Source organism: Nylanderia fulva, unplaced genomic scaffold (genome assembly GCF_048542155.1).
Source record: "Nylanderia fulva isolate GAGA-0341 unplaced genomic scaffold, ASM4854215v1 Scaffold1141, whole genome shotgun sequence".
In the NCBI taxonomy this organism is placed as follows: Eukaryota; Metazoa; Arthropoda; class Insecta; order Hymenoptera; family Formicidae; genus Nylanderia; species Nylanderia fulva.
Window position 1 is genome coordinate 1,735 of NW_028189348.1, and position 21,381 is coordinate 23,115.

At 26.4% G+C, this 21,381-nt stretch overlaps 3 protein-coding genes across 3 annotated transcripts; 1 reads left to right on the plus strand and 2 right to left on the minus strand.

Annotated features, from left to right (window-relative positions):
* Positions 1-2,375: 2,375 nt before the first annotated feature.
* On the minus strand, positions 2,376-4,154 carry LOC146724824 (uncharacterized). Its single transcript, XM_085489175.1, has 5 exons — positions 3,836-4,154; positions 3,430-3,647; positions 3,039-3,198; positions 2,679-2,778; positions 2,376-2,438 (listed from the first exon to the last, which is right to left on the minus strand). The coding sequence occupies exons 1-5, from the start codon at positions 4,065-4,067 to the stop codon at positions 2,393-2,395; spliced, it is 756 nt and encodes a 251-aa protein (XP_085345301.1). The 5' UTR covers positions 4,068-4,154; the 3' UTR covers positions 2,376-2,392.
* Positions 4,155-8,675: 4,521 nt separating this feature from the next.
* Positions 8,676-11,361, minus strand: LOC146724825 (uncharacterized). Its single transcript, XM_085489168.1, has 2 exons — positions 10,275-11,361; positions 8,676-8,680 (listed from the first exon to the last, which is right to left on the minus strand). The coding sequence occupies exons 1-2, from the start codon at positions 11,359-11,361 to the stop codon at positions 8,676-8,678; spliced, it is 1,092 nt and encodes a 363-aa protein (XP_085345294.1).
* A 6,322-nt stretch (positions 11,362-17,683) lies between these two features.
* Positions 17,684-20,784, plus strand: LOC114939314 (uncharacterized). The gene is made up of 7 exons (XM_029313577.2): positions 17,684-18,006; positions 18,285-18,509; positions 18,581-18,622; positions 19,550-19,591; positions 19,685-19,929; positions 20,035-20,194; positions 20,528-20,784. The coding sequence occupies exons 1-7, from the start codon at positions 17,808-17,810 to the stop codon at positions 20,758-20,760; spliced, it is 1,146 nt and encodes a 381-aa protein (XP_029169410.1). The 5' UTR covers positions 17,684-17,807; the 3' UTR covers positions 20,761-20,784.
* Positions 20,785-21,381: the final 597 nt, after the last annotated feature.

Consider the following 21,381-nt stretch of genomic DNA (forward strand, 5'->3'; position numbering starts at 1 on the left):
TTGGCACGCCTATGGGTTCCCCTCTCTCACCGATCATTGCGGATATCACGTTGCAAGATTTGGAGAATAGAGCGATTGCTGCGATTCCAATGTCATTTCCATTTTATTTTAGATATGTTGACGATATCGCGTTGGCGGCCCCTCCCTCCATGCTTAAAATTGTTTTAAACACTTTCAATTCTTTCCATCCTAGATTGCAGTTCACCATGGAGGAGGGGGTTGACAACCGATTGAATTTTTTAGACGTCACTATTATTATAAATAATGGGAGCATTGAGTTTGATTTGTTTCATAAGCCGACGTATTCAGGCAGATATTTAAATTTTGAGTCGCAGCATCCTCTCTGCCATAAAAAAGGCACCATTATCAGCCTCATAGATAGAGTTTTTTGGCTATCTCATCCGAAATTCCATAAAGATAATTTTGAGTCTATGATTGGAGTTCTTTTGTCTAATAATTATCCTCTCAAATTGATATTTCAAACATTACAAGCGCGGTTAAAAAAGTTGTTCTTCCGGTACAATAATAAGTTGCATAACAATAGAGCAAATATATGCAATGACAAGATTCCAACGCAGAAAAAAGTTTCGTACTTTAATATTCCGTATATCAATAATGTATCGAAGAGAATCGAGGACATTACACGTGATTTGGATGTCATTCCATCCTATACAGCAATTAACAGTCTCCGTAAATTCATCAAAGTACACAAGGATAAGTTACCAAGGGAACTCCATAATAATGTAGTTTATAAAATTGATTGTATGGATTGTGATGCGTCGTATGTAGGGCAGACGGGTAGATTGTTGAAAACTAGGATGAAAGAACATCGCAGCAACATAAAAAGAAACGCGTCACAATTATCAGTCATATCGGAACATAGATTATTGAACCATGAATTTAATTGGGAGGATGTAAAAATCTTGGACGAGGAGCCTTTTTTAGGTAAACGTTTGATATCCGAAATGATCCACATAAAGCGTCAGAAGAATAGTTTAAATTTACATAGCGACACCGACAAATTAAACGAGAATTTTGATCTGTTAATCGAAAAATTTACCAAAATCTAGCTTTGTGACTATACATAACCGGATTTTTTCGTTAGACCTTTGACATGAGTGCCGATAAGTATTATTTGTTTTTATATTTATTTTCATATTTTATTTTTATATTTGTTTTTTTTGCGTATATATGTATCGACTGTGTCGAGGTAGAATACCGCACAGTCGTTAGAGTGATGTGTCACGTGTAGCATCGTCTTCTCTCTGTTTTTGCTGTCGGGGTGAGTGTTCTTCCCGGTTTTTAATTTATAATTCTTGTGGATCTTATACGTTTAATTTATACTATGTTGATTAGTGTTGGTAAGGGAGTCACTGCTCTGCTTCCTTCCTGACGATGGTCACCGTTAGGGAGACACTCCGACGGCCGGACGGTTTGAATAGGGAGGAGAATGATATTTAATTTATTTGCGGATTGTATGTATACGAGTTTTATAATTTTCTGATTGTACCGATTATCTTTTATTTTTGTTTCTTTGTATTTTGCAGCTACTGAAGAAGACCCGAAGTGGGTCGAAACGTTTAGAATTTAATAAATGAGTTTGATTTGAGATCTCATTTTAATTTATTAATTTTGTGCATGTCATCCGCACAGGCTCCGATTGCCGTCGAGAATTTATTTTTATTGTAACACAATAATTCGAGCCGAGATTAACAGTTTTTTATATTAAATAAGCCATATTATTATATATGTACGTGTGTGTGGGTGTGTAACTATCATTTAATACACATTCACGTTAAATCACATCATTTAATCATATTTAATAACTATATCACTAACATATATAATTAATACTTATAATAAATCATTTTTAAAGTAATTTTTTTTAAATTCTAGTTATCACTTTATCAGAATTATGAAAAAAAATTGATACAATTGTTAGAAAACTTAAATGTGCATAACTTTTTAATATATAGGCATTAATAAAATAAACATAGTGATTGTTAATTTTTTATGCTACAGCTACGCATAAAAGTACTAAAATACTTAGAACTTTAAATTACTTTAATATTCAACTGTATATATTATTATAACTTTTCTCGTTTTATACTATATTTAAAAAATAATATTTAATAATTACTTTATTGCACTTACAACTATGCATATGTATTTAATACTGTAACCATTTAAATAATAAAATATATATATAATTACTGTGTATGAAATTAATACATTCAAAATAAAAAAAGTACATATGCAAAAATAAACTCTATAAAATCTATAAATAAACGTAATAATAATAAACTGTGCAATAAACGTAATAATAAACGTTCAAATATTTTATTTATTATATATTAAAATTATTATATTTAATAACCTGTCCTTTTCTTGTTTAGATCTCCTCATTTTCGCATCTCTTTTTTTGTTCTTCCTTTTTCCTAAAAAGAAATATGTGATTGTTATACATAGGTGCAATAAGTCAATTCTGCAATAAATATTCTATACAAAAATAACAATAAGTTCTTAAATGTTGTATTTAATTTAAAAAAACTAATACACGCAATAATGAACAGATAGTGCATGTGTTCACCCTCTTTAAAATCAGTTTCTTATAAAAATAAAAAGTTTGAGATAAGATGATAAAATAGTTAAATTGAGGTATATTATATATAACTTACAAATCTCGGTCAAATCTCTGCTTGGCTAAAATTAGCCATCTTGCAATTATATCCTCAACTTCCTTATTTGTTAAATTGGTTCTTGAAGTTCGCGCAGCATTTAACAACAAGTTTAAACAGATATGTGTGGTTATAGATTATATAAAAATTTAAAGCGACTTAATTTTATATATATATATATGTATATATGTATATATACTATTCAAAATTATTTTATATTCCTATGATTACATATTATTGAATAATGATATTAGAGTTCTAATAGCATCATCCAATATAACCATGCATAGAATGCTATATATAAAGTGTCAAAAATATGTCAATAAAAACATTTCTGTGATTAAATATTTATATACTTACTTATGATACATATAGTAATGCGAAGATTTTTAAAGGCATTTTTCAATTTTGCACCAGCCCAACTATATTCCATTGCTAATTTATTTGTTAAAATATGTTTCATCATGTACGAAATCACATCATGATGATCCTTACCTCCTAAAAAGCTCAATTGTCTTGTCTAAAAATATAAAATAATTTAATTAATATTAGTTTATGATCTAAAAATATCAAAATAATAAACATTTGTTTTTCTCTTATAAAAAAAGTTAACATTACTTTTCTTTTAACTTCTTTAAAATTATTTAACATTATATAAATAAATAAATATGTCCAAAATATTGCTTTTTATAAGACATTTCAATAAAATGTTTCTAATCGTAAGTATAAAATGATAATATTTTGTATATACCATTTTTGCAGCAACACATTTGTTTTTTAATTGATTATCAATTCTCTGTAATTGTTCTACGGTATCTGCTGGCAAATCGAAATCATAATGTTCATTTTTTTTTAAATCCGTTTCCTCATTTTTTCTTATGTGATTATCCAACTTTATTAAACGTTCATCAATTGTTGTAAGATTTAACAATACTGCATTTAGTTTCCTGATAATTAAATTATGAAAATCTGCAAAAATAATTGACACATATTATTGTATATCTACTCATTGTCAGATTATATAAATATTACGAATTATATACCATTTTAAATATATGTTTACAGTGATATAAATAAAAAAAGTTAAAACTTTAATAATATATATATATAGGTAAGCTTTTACAAAAATTTAAAATTAATAACAGATATATTTTTACCTAAATCAATCTCAGCATTACAAGTATCGGATGTAGATATTGTATCTGAATTTTGTGGAACAAGGTCATCTTTATTTGCTGTTCGATGTTCTTGTGAACTTATAGATTTACTATATGTAACTGCAGACTTTTTAGACTGAATATTAATTATTTTTTCATTACTTATTTGTATCGGAGGCTTAGTTATTTTCTTATAATTTTTTATCAGTGGTTTTTTTATTTCATAAGTCATTTTGCTTTTATTTAAATCGTTTGATATATTAGAAGCTTCATCTAAATCATTGCTTGTGTCAGTTCTATCTGAATTATCAGAAGAACTTGAAATTTTTTTTACTCGATTCATTTTCTTATCACCTTGTATTAATGGTGTCTTTATTTCACAGATTTTGCTCTTATTTATTGTTAAAGCTTTTGGTGTATTAGGAAAATTATCTAACTCTAAATCATTGCGAGTTTTTAATTTATTGATGCTTGTGTCGCTTGTATCAGAATTATCAGGAGATGAACCTGTATTTTTTTTTGCTCGTTGATATCTCGATTTTTTGAGGTTATTTCCATCATCACCATCTATATCGGATATTTGTTCAGCTAATTTAAGTTTGTCTATAGCTTTATCATATGTATCTAAAACGTATAAAATTTTTGAATATTAAAAATTAGATTTTTGTTTTTATATATTTTATAATCAAATATCACTTAAAATTTAAATTTTAATATATACTTTTAATACATATATATTATAATTTTAATTTATATAATTTTTGATAAAAAAATAAAATACATTTTTTATATTACTAACCGCTGCTACCAAAAATACGGATTATTTTATATAATTGCCAATCATCAGAAGGAGATATTCTTTTCATAATTGCTTTATTTATCTTAATTTGACTTGTATATGATGGCCATTTACATTCCTTATTATTTTCAGTTAACCATTCAGAAGGAACAATTTGTAAACCATCTTCGAACTCCACAATATTATACGCCATAATAACTGTAAATAAAAATTGATCAGCATTGAAATTATAAATAATCTATGATGTAAATAATATGATAAAAATGTGACGATAATAATAATAATAATAATAATAATAATAATATTTGCAATTTATATTAGAGTATTATAATTACGTTTAATTATTTAATTACAAATGCAAATTAATATTAAACATGTATTATTCAGTTGTGTGTAACATCGGAAATATAATATAATTTTTTTTATAAGGCATTTTCAACATTTTTGCTCTAATTTTATCAAACTCCCATGTCTGAAGATGAGAATATTCAGACATGATACCAATATTTAAAGTTAATGACGAAATAGGCTGTGTATATAAATCTTCCACTAACACAAGTACTTTGCCAATAGCATACATTTTATTGTCATTAGATTTAATGAAATTTAAAATTGACATTATTTGTCCATTTTCAAAAGAAATGCAATTATTTTTTGGATCATCACAGTTAATATAATATTGATTATTGCAAAAAATTTTATATTGTTGTACAGAAATGAAATCTTTCGTAATAGGACCATCACAATGAGAGCGTGTAAAACATTTTTCCATATCGTATGAATTTGAATATATTTTGAATGTTTCATTATTATGTATTGTCTCAATTTCTGCAAATCTTCTTGTTAATTGCTGTAATGGTTGGTTAGTTTTACGAATTAATTTCTTTAACGTAGACATATAATTCTCAAATTTAAATGCACTAAATTTATCCAGAGCACCAAATTGTTTTACGTCTGCAGCAAGATGTAATAAATTATGAATATTATGTGAAATATATTTAGAACCGTAGATAACTTGAAATGATTTTACAAAATGTTTTAATAAATTTTCTGCATATTCTATAATAGAAGTTTGATATGTTAAAGTAGGATGTGCAAGAATTGTGATTGCTACATGTAATGTTAGAAAATTTAAATATACATTTTCTTGTAGTATTCCTTTCAATATAATAGGACCTGTATATAATAAAAATTGCCGATATTCTGTGGCTTTCCAATGTTTGATATACTTTAATGATCTTGGTTTTCGAGCAAAATCAGAAGGAATATAATTGCGTAACTTTATTAGTTTCTTAGAAATTTGTTCTTTGTCTGAATTTGATAATCTTATCTTAAGTGGTCCTGAAAGCCATAACATAATAAGTTTACGCATAACACCCAAACATACCAGGTGCATATAATCTAGTGGCACATTTGTAACTAAGCCTAGATTTGGTATATTTTTTAAAATTGTGTCACCAGTTTGATAATCAAGATTATAAGATCCAGTAAAAAATTCTTTATCATTACGTAACATCATATTAGATGTGTATGGAAAACATATATGTCCTTCTATATTATCACCTTCAATAATGCATTTAGTGCAACTATTATATCCAGTGTGTCCTTTTACATTTAAAATAAATGATTTAGCAGGAGCGTCACAAATTATTGCTTTAATTTCGACTTTTATGATCTGTCCCTCATAATCAATCCCATTATTTATAAAAGCAATAGCATCACCTACAAACATTTTTAAAAACTCATTTGCATTTTTTGGTTTTCCTTCACCATAATATAAGGCAATGACATATACATTGTTTATAATATTATCTGCACATAATATTGGCCATAAACTCTTTGTGGAAGACTTATATATAGGTAAATCATCAATATTTATAAATAATTGAATGTTATCAAGAGCAAAATTCAATCTTTTACGTTCTTCAATAATTTTTAGAAGAGCTTTTTCGAGACCTAAGTGACAGTAATCTCCGTTTTCAATTTGTATAATTTCAGTTGATTTAGGAGTTTGCAATAATGTACGTGGATCTTTAGGCAAAGTATAATTAGTGTGTGTTTGCAATATCTGTAAAAGGTGACGGAGTGATTTGAGTGATATCTTTTCTTCAATAGCCCATTTACTTATGTCATGTATAAAAGTTTCGTTATCATTTAAACACAGATTTTCATAATTGTTATCGACTATAGCTTGCAGCTTATTTGCATCCGTGTAATTTTGTATCATACAGGCATTATTTTCATTCAGAAAGTTAATATTATTTTCATCATAATATTGATTTAGATTTCTATCTGAGTATACTTTATCAGAATCACATAAAGACGAAGCATTCTCATCAACAACAATTAGTTGATCATTATTATTATTAATTATTGCCATAGAATCCGCAGAATCAGTCTGATGAGTTATCATATTCATATCTGTTACTGTGTTTCTTGCAACTAATCTTCGTTTATGTCTTGCACTATAAAATATTGAGTGTTTTCGTTTGCGACCCATATTTTTCACAAAATATATTTTTTTTCCTAAATATACATATACAATGAAAAAAAGATATCTTGTTACAATAAATATGAAAAAAATATAAGACAAACATAAGATAAAAAATATTGTATATACTAACCTTAATTTTTATGTTGATGTTTTTCACTTTGTTAAATCACTTCTTATTGCTAAGTGATCTTCTGAGATCACTTATTTTGAGTCAAAATGTCCTCTTATGCAAATAAAAAACACGTGCTGGTACACCAACAGACTGCGTATACGCTGCAGAGCGTTTTGGGCAACGTGTACGCGCCTACACGGTCACGCTTGCATTAGGATTAGGTAAGATTAGGTTACATTAAGTAGCGTCCATTAACGGTGACGTGTTGATTCTTTTACTTTTAGAACAAATCAACGTCAAGTCTTGACAAGATGACAACTTAGCAGTCATTCTGCTGAACGCGACTATTTTAAAGAAAAATATTTCAAATAAAAGTTGTTTGATTCAAAGGAGGTCATAAAGTAGATGATGCCCTTTATTTGATGAATATTTTAAGAGATATTTGAAGTGGTGTACGTGTTATTTTAAATTGGACACCCTAATATATATTTAGTTATAGCAGTAATAAATATAAATAAATAAATATAAATTATTTATTAAATATATTATAAATTAAACTTTATTTTTCTAATTTTAATTGTTGATCGTCACAGCACAACATCTTTATGATGTCACTGTGACATTTTCTTGCTATGACAGATTTTTTATCATTATTGTTACATTTCGTGATATACTAGTTATATCAATGTGACATTTTTGATGATATCACTGTAACATCATAAAGATGTTGTGCTGTGACGATTAAATATATATTTTATCGTCACAGCAGAACATCTTTATGATGTCACTGTGACATTTTCTTGCTATGACAGATTTTTTTATCCTTATTGTTACATTTCGTGATATACTAGTTATATCAATGTGACATTTTACAATGATATCACTTCAATTGTGATTAATGATATCACTGTTACCTTCCAATAATCTCACAATGACATCACAGTGACATCACATTTTTTTGTCACCTTGTGACTCTATTGTGAGCTTATTGTGATGTCACTGTGACATTTTTTGCTATGGGGGTAATAATAAAAATTGGAAGTTTGTAAAAATTGATGACCTTTCTCGACATCTTCACTGAGGAAAAATCGTTTCTAAATTGGCCAGAGAATCTAACACTATCATATATGTTATTTCAATTACACTCTGTATATATATATATATATATAATTTCTTGTTGATTGAGAATGTCTCAAATGTCAAAATTATACCGGGTACCATATCCGATGAAAATCTTGCGAAAGCAGCATTTCTCCCCAGAAAAAGAAAGTTCAATAATGATTCAGAAATGGTAAACTTTTTATTCAAAACAAAATAAAATAAAAATTTAAGCATTGGTCTAATCTATAACTTTTGAATATAATATAAAGTTTTATTTGAATAAAAATTAAACTAATTAATTTAATATTTTATTTATAGGATTAAATCAAAAGCTTTAACCTACAAAACATTATAAAATTGTTAAATTTGTAAGTATAGAAATTTTTTATTTTTAATAAACAAATTGATTTATTTTTATTTTTTATTCATATCTTTCTTTTTTTATTAAATATTATTTATTAAATATTTTGTTTTAAATTTTTTAATTAAAATATGATTTAACTTATGAAGTGTATAATTAAAATTTATAATCTAAAAGAAATATATTAAACAAAAAAAAATATTTAAAGTAAATATTATACATAAACAAAAGTAAAAATACTATATAACATTATTTTTTTTTAATTCATATATCACAATACATATAAATATAAATACTATATTTAATTTATTTGCGGATTGTATGTATATGAGTTTTATAATTTTCTGTTTGTACCGATTATCTTTTATTTTTGTTTCTTTGTATTTTGCAGCTACTGAAGAAGACCCGAAGTGGGTCGAAACGTTTAGAATTTAATAAATGAGTTTGATTTGAGATCTCATTTTAATTTATTAATTTTGTGCATGTCGTCCGCACAGGCTCCGATTGCCGTTGAGATTTTATTTTTATTGTAACACAATAATTCGAGCCGAGATTAACTGTTTTTATAATAAATACTATATTTATTAAATATTTATTTATTAAAAACTCTCCTCCAATTTTAAAGTCGACCAGACTGGCAATAATTTATTTTAAATAATTAGTTTAATTTACAACGTTTCGGCTGTCATTGCAGCCCTTTTCAAGTAATCTATAAACAATTATATACATATAAATATACTCTTAATGCGCTTAATCATACAAATAATTATAGATTTACAAAAATATATATGTTTACATACCAGATTAATACAATAAATCATATTTACAGCAAACCCCCGACAAAATTAACCATTGTTTTGATGAACAATGTATAACTGACAGAAGTAAGCCCGAAATAAATAGATGTTGACTGTTAGCAGGAAACTTAGTCACTACGCGTTGAGGAAATAGAAAACCAAAGTACTGTGTCTTTCGCAATTTTTAAACCGTCAATACAAAGTCAAATAAATAGATAAATAAATAAATAAATAAATAAATATGTAACATATGACAATATAATATATTAAATAGCTTCAAGAACGCGATCATAAATCCCACTGAAATTCTCCGTATCTTTTTGTAAATTAATGCTTTTTCTTTGGTTTTTTATATAGAACATTTCTGCTATTTCTCTTTTTCTCGTTTGTTTTTCTTGATGCAGAATCACAGGAGAATCCCAACGGAACTCATGATCGTTACAAGTCCGATGCAAACTAACAACCGAGTGTGATGTCGTGTCTTTTTTAATGTTATTTTTATGTTCCTTAATACGTGTTTCTAAATGTCGCTTTGTTTGTCCAATATATGTAGAGTCGCAATTCGCGCATTCGATCTTATAGACGACATCGGTTCTTTTTAAGTTATCAATACTATCTTTTCCTCTTTTTATCAAAGTGTCTAATTTTTTTGGAACGGTATATACTACACCGATTCCATTTTTGTTTATGCAACGAGTAATATTTTTGCTCAAATCTCTAATATACGGCAACACTATAACATTTCGTGTATCAAATTTATCTCGATTAGACGCACCAAAATTACCGCCAAATTTAATCGCCCTAAGTCTCCTGTTAACAATTTTGTTTATGACTGTTAACGGGTAACAATTGTTACGAAGAATTCGTTTGACTAAGATGATGTTTTTCTCGTGAAACATAGGGTCAGCGAGTAAAATAGCCCTGTCCACGAGGCTTGTGATCACACTAATTTTATAACGCATCGGATGGTTCGAAAGAAAATTTATATAACGGCCTGAAAACGTAGGCTTACGAAACCAGTCAGTCGTCAATTTGCCATTAACTCGCATAACGCTTGTGTCTAAAAAACTTAAGGAACAATTGTTCTCCAATTCAAACGTAAACTTTAGTCTCGTGTGAAAACTATTAAAAATCGTAAGCATATCCTCCACTTTACATTTCGGAATAATTGAAAAAATGTCATCAACATATCTGAAATAACAATAGGGCTCAAAATCCAATTGACGCAAACAATATGATTCCAAATCGTCCATAACCATATCAGACAAAATTGGAGACAAAGGAGACCCCATAGGCGAACCGAAAACCTGCTCGTAAAATTTTCCATCGAAAACAAAACTAGTCGAGCGCATGACCGTGTCAATAGCATGTAAAAACTGTGCAATGTTAAATGAAGTAAATTGTGAGATATCATCCCAACGGTTTTCTATTGCTGCTTTTATTAATTCCCACGGTGTGTTAGTAAAAAGCGAAGTCACGTCCAACGAAATCATGACATGATCGTCATCAATGTTTTTATCTTTAATAATTTCAACAAAGGACCAACTATCCTTAATGTGAGATCGAGGTTTCTTGACTGCATTTTGTAAAATCTCACCTAAATAAGATGCAATGTAATAAACCGGACTTCCCAACGTTGAAATTATGATACGAAGAGGGTAACCTACTTTATGGATCTTAGGTAAACCATAGGCACGAGGCAAATTGCCATTAGTACATCTCAATTGTTTGTAAATTGAATCATCTATGAGTCCATTATCCAACCAAGATTTTAATAAAGTTGTGATCTTTGCGTTGAGAGCGTTTAATGGATTTTTATTAAGTGGTTTATAAGTGGAAACATCTTTCAGTAAACAATTCATTTTCCCCACATAGTCAGTCCGATTCATCAATACTGTGACTTGGCCCTTATCGGGGGGGGCCCTACATATATTGGACAAACAAAGCGACATTTAGAAACACGTATTAAGGAACATAAAAATAACATTAAAAAAGACACGACATCACACTCGGTTGTTAGTTTGCATCGGACTTGTAACGATCATGAGTTCCGTTGGGATTCTCCTGTGATTCTGCATCAAGAAAAACAAACGAGAAAAAGAGAAATAGCAGAAATGTTCTATATAAAAAACCAAAGAAAAAGCATTAATTTACAAAAAGATACGGAGAATTTCAGTGGGATTTATGATCGCGTTCTTGAAGCTATTTAATATATTATATTGTCATATGTTACATATTTATTTATTTATTTATTTATTTATCTATTTATTTGACTTTGTATTGACGGTTTAAAAATTGCGAAAGACACAGTACTTTGGTTTTCTATTTCCTCAACGCGTAGTGACTAAGTTTCCTGCTAACAGTCAACACCCAGTCAGCACATAAGTCGCCTTGAATGTACATAGGACATCCGTAAGATTCAAAGTACATCTTTCGAATCTCGTATATATACATAGGATATCCAAAAGTGTATATTCGTGAATGAGATGTCTGTAGCACATCTTATGTACATACAAATATGGATATACGTAGAAGCTTCAAAAACTTATATATGTAGAATGTACAAAAAAAGGATATACCCATATTGGATATCCATAATACATGCAATATACATACGCATTTTACAGGTGCAAAACTTCCAGAAACGTATATACATAGAATATATGAAATCGGATATACAAATAGTGAACATTCGTAATATATCTTATGTTCATACATATGGATATACGTAGAAGATCCAAAAACGCATATACATAGGATATACGAAAATGGATATACGAATATTAAATATCTAAAGTACATCTTATGTATATACGCAATGGATGTTCTTAGGCACTCCAAAAACATTTACACATAAGATATACAAAAACGGATATACGAATATTAAATATCTAAAGTACATCTTATGTATATACGCAATGGATGTTCTTAGGCACTCCAAAAACGTTTATACATAGGATATACAAAAACGGATATACAAATATTGAATATCTATTGTACATCTAATATACATACGCAATGGATATTCTTAGGAACTCCAAAAACGTTTATACATAGGATATACAAAAACGGATATACGAATATTGAATATCTATTGTACATCTAATATACATACGCATTTAATATATTTGACAAAATTTATCATATATACACAAAATTTTTTAAATCTTTTTAAAATATTTTTTAAAAGATAAAATAATTCTCGAAAATATTTTTAAAATGTTTTTATGTCCGCTTTTTGATGTTTAAAAATATTTTCAGAAATATATTTTGAATATACATTTTAAACTAATATTCAAAAATATGTATCAAATATTTAAGAAAATATTATCTGAACGATAAAAAGAACATTTTTAAAAATATTTTTAAAAGTTTTTTAAAATGTTATCACAAAAAATTTTTTAATTATTTTAAAATATTCCTAAAACCATTTTAAAATGCTTTTATGCAATATTTTATAGAAATATTTAGAAATATTTTTGAAAACATTTATATTTTGTGCTGATATATGTGTATATATATATATATATATATATATACTTATCTACCATTATAGTGGAGTATATGCATCGTAATTGATTTATAATTTTTAAGATGCCAAAATTAAAAGAATATTATTAGCGTTATTAGCGCAGAGTTTGCTCCAATACTATACTGAACGTATATTACTTTTTAATATTTGCAAAAAATATAGAATTAATAGCTTCTGCGCTTAAATTGTTGCCAATATATATATATATATATATATATATATATATTGCAAATATTAAATATTTTGCAAATATTAAAAAGTAATATACGTTGAGTATAGTATTGGAGCGAACTATGCGCTAATAACGCTAATAATATTCTTTTAATTTTGGCATCTTAAAAATTATAAATCAATTACAATGCATACTCCACTAATGGTAGATAAGTTGATTGCACTGCGTGAGTTGTGCGACACTGCGGCTAGACATTTTTCATTTGTCTTCACTGCTCTTCTTGGCTCTCATCATTACTGTCTCATTTCTCATTCATCTTTCATGCAGTACACCACGCTTTGAAAAATCTAGAAATCGACTTGCGACGTTTTAATTTGTCTAAAGTGATTGTGCGTTGTGTGAAAACAACTTTTCGTGGAGTAGCAGCAGGCAGTACATATAGTTTTATTAATATTAAAGCGGTAAGTCTCGTATATATGTCTTATATTATTTTATTTACTATTTTATTTATAATTAAGCATAATTACAATAAACTTTTTCTTCATATGTTTATTTCTTAAACTAAATAATATAACATGCTAGTCCAATAATTTAATTAATATAATCTAACAGCACAACACATTCGAAAGACATGCAGAAAATATCTTCGGAATATTTTCTGAACGTCTTTTGAATATGTATGCTGTATGAGTAAATTGGTTAATATAAAATGCATAAATCTATTGCTTTTAAAAAGCTGTACTAACTTTTCAATTTTTTTATAAATTCAATTTTTTCAATTTTTATATAAATATAATATTATTTCCAATCCTGTTTCGGTCCAATTTTTCAGTTATTTTATTTTTTTAATTTTAATTTATAGTACTTATATATACAGCACGCTCATTCAAAAGACATCCAGAAGATATCTTCGGGATATCTTCTGAATGTCTTTTGAATATGTATGCTGCATGAATAAATTTGGTTAATATAAAATGCATAAATCTATTGCTTTTAAAAAGCTATACTAACTTTTCAATTTTTATACAAATATAATATTATTTTCAATTTTGTTTAGGTTCAATTTTTAAGTTATTTTATTTAATAAATTTCAATTTAGTATATGTCCACTCAGCATGCTTATTCAAAAGACATTCAGAAGATATCTTCGGGATATCTTTAGGGTACTAAATTAGAAATAATAAATTTAAGAAATAAAATAACTTAAAAATTGGACCTAAACAGAATTGAAAATAATATATATTTGTACAAAAATTGAGAAGTTAGTACAACTTTTTAAAAGCAATAGAATTATGCATTTTATATAAATAAATTTACTCATACAACATGCATATTCAAAAGACGTTTAGAAGATATTCCGAAGATATCTTCTGAATGTCTTTTCAATATGCATGCTGTATGGGCAAATTTGTTAATATAAAATATATAGTTCTATAATATACATTTGCATTACATGTAAGTGATGAATAAAATCTACATATATTGGTTATTTATAGTTTATAAATAGTATAAGTTTAAACATATTCAAACAATTTGCTATATATAAAGTTTTAATTTTCTTTCTAATATTGTTTGTTTCAGCTATCTTATAAAGTATAAAGGTTCTTTATAAATTATTTTATATTTTTGGATATTACGTTCAACTTCGATTCAATCATTCGGATCTATAAATCTTTATTGCACTTTTTATCTATTTAATTTTCTTGTGTCTCTCTGAATATAATTCAAAATGCCTAATAAAAAAAGTCAAAGAGAAAAATTATGTCGGAAAGTTAATGAAAAACTTCATCTGTCATTAGCAATAATTAGTGAAACGGATCAATTAGCAAATAATGAAATATTCTTAGATGAATATTATAATCAGAATTGTAAAAAAATATATAATAGTGTTGATAATGAAATTGTTATTGATAATAATGATTTTAATGATAATAATGATAATAATGATAATAATGATAATGATTTTATAAATAATGATAACATTTTATTAAATAATCAAAGCAATAATTTGGAACAGAATGATTATTCTTTTCTTAATGATTTACAGCAACGTAATGATACTAATATTTCACCTCCATTATTTGCTAAGCCTAAGGAATCTCTTTCCACAAAATTAGGAAAATGGTCTATTGACAGAAATGTTAGTTTAACTGCATTTAAACAGTTATTAGATATACTACGCGAAGAACCATCATTAATTAATATCTTGCCAGCTGATCCACGTACTATTTTGAAAACACCCCGCAAATCTAATTCTTTAAATAATTCATATCATTATTTTGGTATACGCAAGTCACTAAATTTTTTATCTTTGAAACATAATGTAACTGTCGATCAAAATACAGAATTTTTTCTCGGCAATTAATATTGACGGGCTGCCTTTAACAAAAAGCACATCAAGTTCCTTTTGGCCAATTTTGGGTACAGTTAAATCAATTAAAAATCTAAAAAATCAAGTATTCATAATAGCTTTACATTATGGAAATGAAAAACCTAAAGCCAATGAATTTTTAAAGGATTTTGTAGAAGAATGTATAAAATTATCAAATGGAATAATGATACAATCTGTTTTATGTAAATTCAAAATTTCAATGTTAATTTGTGATACCCCGGCCAAATCTCACATTTTATCTATTAAAAGTCATTCAGGTTATTTCTCATGTACGAAGTGTGATCAGGAAGGGGATATGGTTAATAACGTTTTATGCTTCGTTGAAACTGAAAATTTAAAAAAAAGAACAGATCATTCATTTAGAAATACCCTTCAAATCGAACACCACACAGGAGAAACACTTTGGCTTCAAATTCCCAATTTTAATATGATTGATAATGTACCTTTAGATTATATGCATAATCTTCTATTGGGTGCAACAAAAAGGTTGTTATGTTGTAAGCGTTATGGATGGATATTTGGCAAGCCTCCTCATAAATTACGTGCTTTAAATATTAATAAAATTAACAATAATCTTCAGGCTTTAAAAAAATATATTCCTTGTGAATTTGCAAGAAAAACTCGGCCAATAAACGAATGTAAAAGATTTAAGGCGACCGAATTTAGACTTTTTCTGTTATATACAGGCCCAATAGTTTTGAAGAAAGTAATACCATTAAAAGAGTATAATAATTTTCTTATGCTAAGTTTAGCTAGCTCAATATTGATAAGTAATCAGTACACAAAATTTGAAAATTATATTTCATATGCCGAAGACCTAATAAAATATTTTATTAAGAATTCAATTAAAATTTATGGACCCGATTTTATTTCACACAACATACATAGTCTATTGCATTTAAGTGATTGTGTACGTTTATTTGGTTCACTTGATGAATTCAGTGCTTTTGCATTTGAAAATCATATGCAAAAGTTGAAAAAGTATATCCGTAGACATTCGCAGCAGCTACAACAAGTTGTGTGTAGAGTTAGTGAGGATAATAATTTTTTGCAACCAATACAATTTGTAAATGATAATTCCATAACATTATTGCAGGAACATTTTAATGGTCCATTAATAAATAATTGCACTTCTCCGCAGTACAGGAAACTTAAAACGATTAATTATTGCTTAAATATTTTAAAAGTAGCTGATCGATTTGTCGAATTGACCGATTCAACTATCGTTGAAATACTAAATTTTGCATCATATCAAAATGAAATATTTTTAATAGGTATCAAGTATATTCCTCACAAAGATTTTTATTCAAAACCATGTTTTTCTTCATTATTTGATATTAAAGTTATTATAAAATATAATACTATATTTCAAATGTGGAGATTTGACAAGATCAAAAGAAAATTACTAGTTTTACCATATAATGATCAATATATTGCATATCCTCTACTGCATTTATAATTGTCTTAAATAATTTTATAATAAATAATAATCGATCACATTTTTCAATAGTTAGTTAAACATAAAATATTTGATAATTTTTAATTTAAATATTTGGAAACTTTATACTAGCTAGAAAAGAAAAATAACATACAAGCTAACGAAAAGTTAATTTTATAAGTTATTTTTCTTATTTAATTAGTATAAAGTCTCAAAATATACTTAATTCAGATTTATTATAATATAATAATTAATTGATCAGTTTTGCATTGAATTTTTTATTTTTTTATTAATTTCTTTATTACATATGTATTTTATTTGTTTAAAAAAATATTCCTTTTCTCTAGTCTTTCAATAATTATATTTTAAAAAACCCTCTTGTTAAATTGTGTAAATTTTATAACTAATTTTTTTTCACTGAATTTTATTCGTTGAGATATTTATTCGTTGATAGATAAAAGTTCAGTTTAGATTGAGATCCGAAATTGATTACTATCAGGTTATCAAGTAATTAAATCTGAATACCTGTAGCCCATAAAAATTTTAAAATAAAAAATTAGCATGTTGAGAATAAAAGTAACGAAAAAGATTTCAAAGAAGAGTCAGTTATGATATTTATTTTATTCTTTAAGTGATCTTGATCTATTTGCTAAATCATAGTTTTTCTCAAATGACATATCTCTATTTGTTTATTTCATTGTCTACTAGAGAAGTTTTTAATAATTGAATTTGAGTTTTAGGAATTTTTAAGAATTGATTAATATGTGTATATAGATGACTTGGCTTGTTGTTCGATTCAAAGAGGATGACACTGTTGAGGCAATACCGAAAAAATGGTTTTTGTTAAAAGAATCTGCATGCTATTGGCCACCACAAAATTATGAAACTACAGCTATTAAAGCAGCTATAAAAAATGAATATAGTCCTGATTCAAACTGGATGAAATACGGAGCAATTATTTTAGGCACATATGGTAAATATGTTATTGCTTATATTATATAAAATTGTATAACATTTTTATAAAAAAAATTATTAAATTATTAATATATGTATAAAGAATTATATACACACACACACACACACTGTTATTAATCATGGAATATCTTCTTTTATTTGTAATTATCATAAACTTATAATAATTACATTGTTATTTTGTACCACACATTTATTTAATATGCAATTCTATAATGTACAACAATATGGTAGTTATATTCTTTGTTATTGGATATATAATAAGTAATATTTATTTAGGTGATTTAAAACTTGCTAAAAGAAAGGCAATTAAAGCCCAACGTACAGATGATCTTTCATCACATACGGAGATTTTAACGAAAAAGAATAATAAAATACATAAGCGGGGACAAGGCAAAAGTAAAGGACATAAGGATTACTCAGATACTGATAAATCTTATGAATCGATATCTGATGAAGATAGCAACACATACCCTACATTACCACTTTCTGGCAAGAGACACGGTATAAGATAAATACTTTTCTAGTAAGAATTCATTTTATTTTCAAAAACTAATTTTCCTTATATTTAACAGATAATGATCGCTCTCCAATGGAAAGTCAAAATATTACTAATCGTAAGTATTTTTAAAACTTGAACTTTTATGTAAAATATTTATTATTACATTATTAATCAGATCAATATACTGAAGAAAATACGGCTTAGCAATTTATATATTTAAATACTGCTACCGGCTTTAAAGTGGAATAAATTAATATAGAATTTATTTATTAACACTATTATTTAGATTAATTTATATTAATACTATTATTTAATTAATACTATTATTTATTATTGAAAAAATCAATATTGTTTTAAAATATTAATTTTTTAAATGTATATTATAATTGTTATCTAAAACCAAAATATTTAAATATAAATATATTTAGATAACAATTATAATATACATTTAAAAAATTAATATTTTAAAACAATATTGATTTTTTGAATAATAAATAATAGTATTAATTAAATAATAGTATTAATATAAATTAATCTAAATAATAGTGTTAATAAATAAATTCTATATTAATTTATTCCACTTTATATTTATATTTAAATATTTTGGTTTTAGATAACAATTATAATATACATTTAAAAAATTAATATTTTAAAACAATATTGATTTTTTCAATAATAAATAATAGTATTACTTAAATAATAGTATTAATATAAATTAATCTAAATAATAATGTTAATAAATAAATTCTATATTAATTTATTCCACTTTAAAGCCGGTAGCACATGGGTACATTCAATGCGGAGCGGAAAAGTCGTCAACATATACATACGAGTATATTCCTATGGTAGATAAGCTACGACAGGCCCAGCGTAGTCCGCTGTAGCATACTATCATAGGAATACATATGTTGAAATTTTTTCTGCTCTGCATTGAATTCACCAACGTATTATCGGCCTTAATATAACAAGTTTGTTGTTATACAACAATTCTGTTAAATAAGCATTATTAATTAAATTGATAATATTTTCTTGTTATTTTAAGATAACTTCAAGCAAACTACAGATAGCGTTCACGTAAATGCTGGTAAATAATTATTTTTATTCTTTATATGTTTTGTATTTTTTAAATATTCCTTTTTGTATAATATTTTAATATCCAATATAACTTAACTTTCAGAATTTTCAGAATTCAGAAAACAACTTCTTAAAGAAGTTCATCTGATTAATCTTAAATTAAATGATCTTATGGATAACGTGAATATACTTGTAAAAAAAGCCCGATATGCTGATGAGCCAGAACTAAATGATGACACTAATACGGCTGTTATGACTTTAATACAATCGTTTCCAGTCGTTACAGAGCAGGAATTAATGTCGATGGAAGAATGGCTATCGAGTTCAGCTGATAACATACATGCACTGGTGTGTACTTAATTATATTATTATATATTATTTAGATTATATTTTACATGATGAAAATTATTTTCTAATAAAGAACTTTTTTATTTTGTGAATTTTATATTTTAGAGTCATCAACTGCGTTTAATTGGAGGCACAGATCTTCCCCATGTAATCAAAGCCATTATGTCGAGAGCAATTTCAAATGAAGTTGGAATGCTATATTCCTGGGAGGGAGCTCGGCAAAAAAAAGCTTTTAAATCGCTAAAGTTCGTCCAAGTGATCATTGGTAAAATATATTATTTTATATACTCTACATCAAAACCATTTTAAGCATATACATATACGCTTGAATCAAGTTTCATCGTAACATAACTGTGTTGCGTAATCAAATAATATTTAAATAGAAAAATTTGAATTTGAATTTAATTTTGTTACATTACTTTGTCGCTTTCATTTTTTTATTCACAATTTTTTTATTTAATATCTGTAATATATATGTATTATATGATGATGTTACGCATTAAAGTTCGCAGATCTGTTCACACCGGTTATGTTGCACAGTTACGTTATGTAATGCTCATATGCGTGCGTAACTTTTATATTTACTAAATGATTTTAGGTGTTGTTCGACTGAACTCCAAGACAAAATCTGCAACAGAATCGGATATCATAGAAGTAATAAAAAATTGGCTAGTTAGAAGTAAAGAACGCAGTAACAAGTTTCAATCAAAAAAGAAAACGGAAAACACTGTGTGTCAAACAGATTCCGTTTGTGAAACAGGCTCTGCTTGTGAAACAGGCTCCGTTTGTGAAACAGGCTCCGTTTCTGAGAAAGACCTTATTCAAGATTAAGATAATTATATGTATAACTTGCCGTTATATATATATAATTATTTGTTTTACATTTATTACAAATTAAAAGTAAAATTTTAAGGTTTTAAATACTATTAATTTGATTGTTCTGCTACTATATATATTATTTGCATTTATTATTTTTGTTTTTTTTATTTAGTGCACATTTATCAAAATTGCTTTTTGTTTTTATTTTAAAATTGAGTTCTTTTTATTTTAAAACTTTAAAACACAACAACGGTTGAAACAACAGTTTTTAATTGTATAGAATATATTATATATGTATGTATTAGAAATAACTTCATTGGATATCTGTACTATACATACATAATATGACATTTAAAATGTTTTTCGAAAATTATAATAAAAAATAAATGCTAAAAAATTATATTAATATACAAAAATATATGTATACAGTGAATATGTTTATTACATCCACTGTTTATATGTACATACATTTTCGTATATCCATATAATTTCTTTAGCATTTATTTTTTATGATATTCGAAAAACATTTTGTACGTCATATTATGTATATAGTACACGGATATCCAATGTCGAATAAAATTAGCTGGAATCTTGATATAATATATATATATATATATATATATATATATGTAC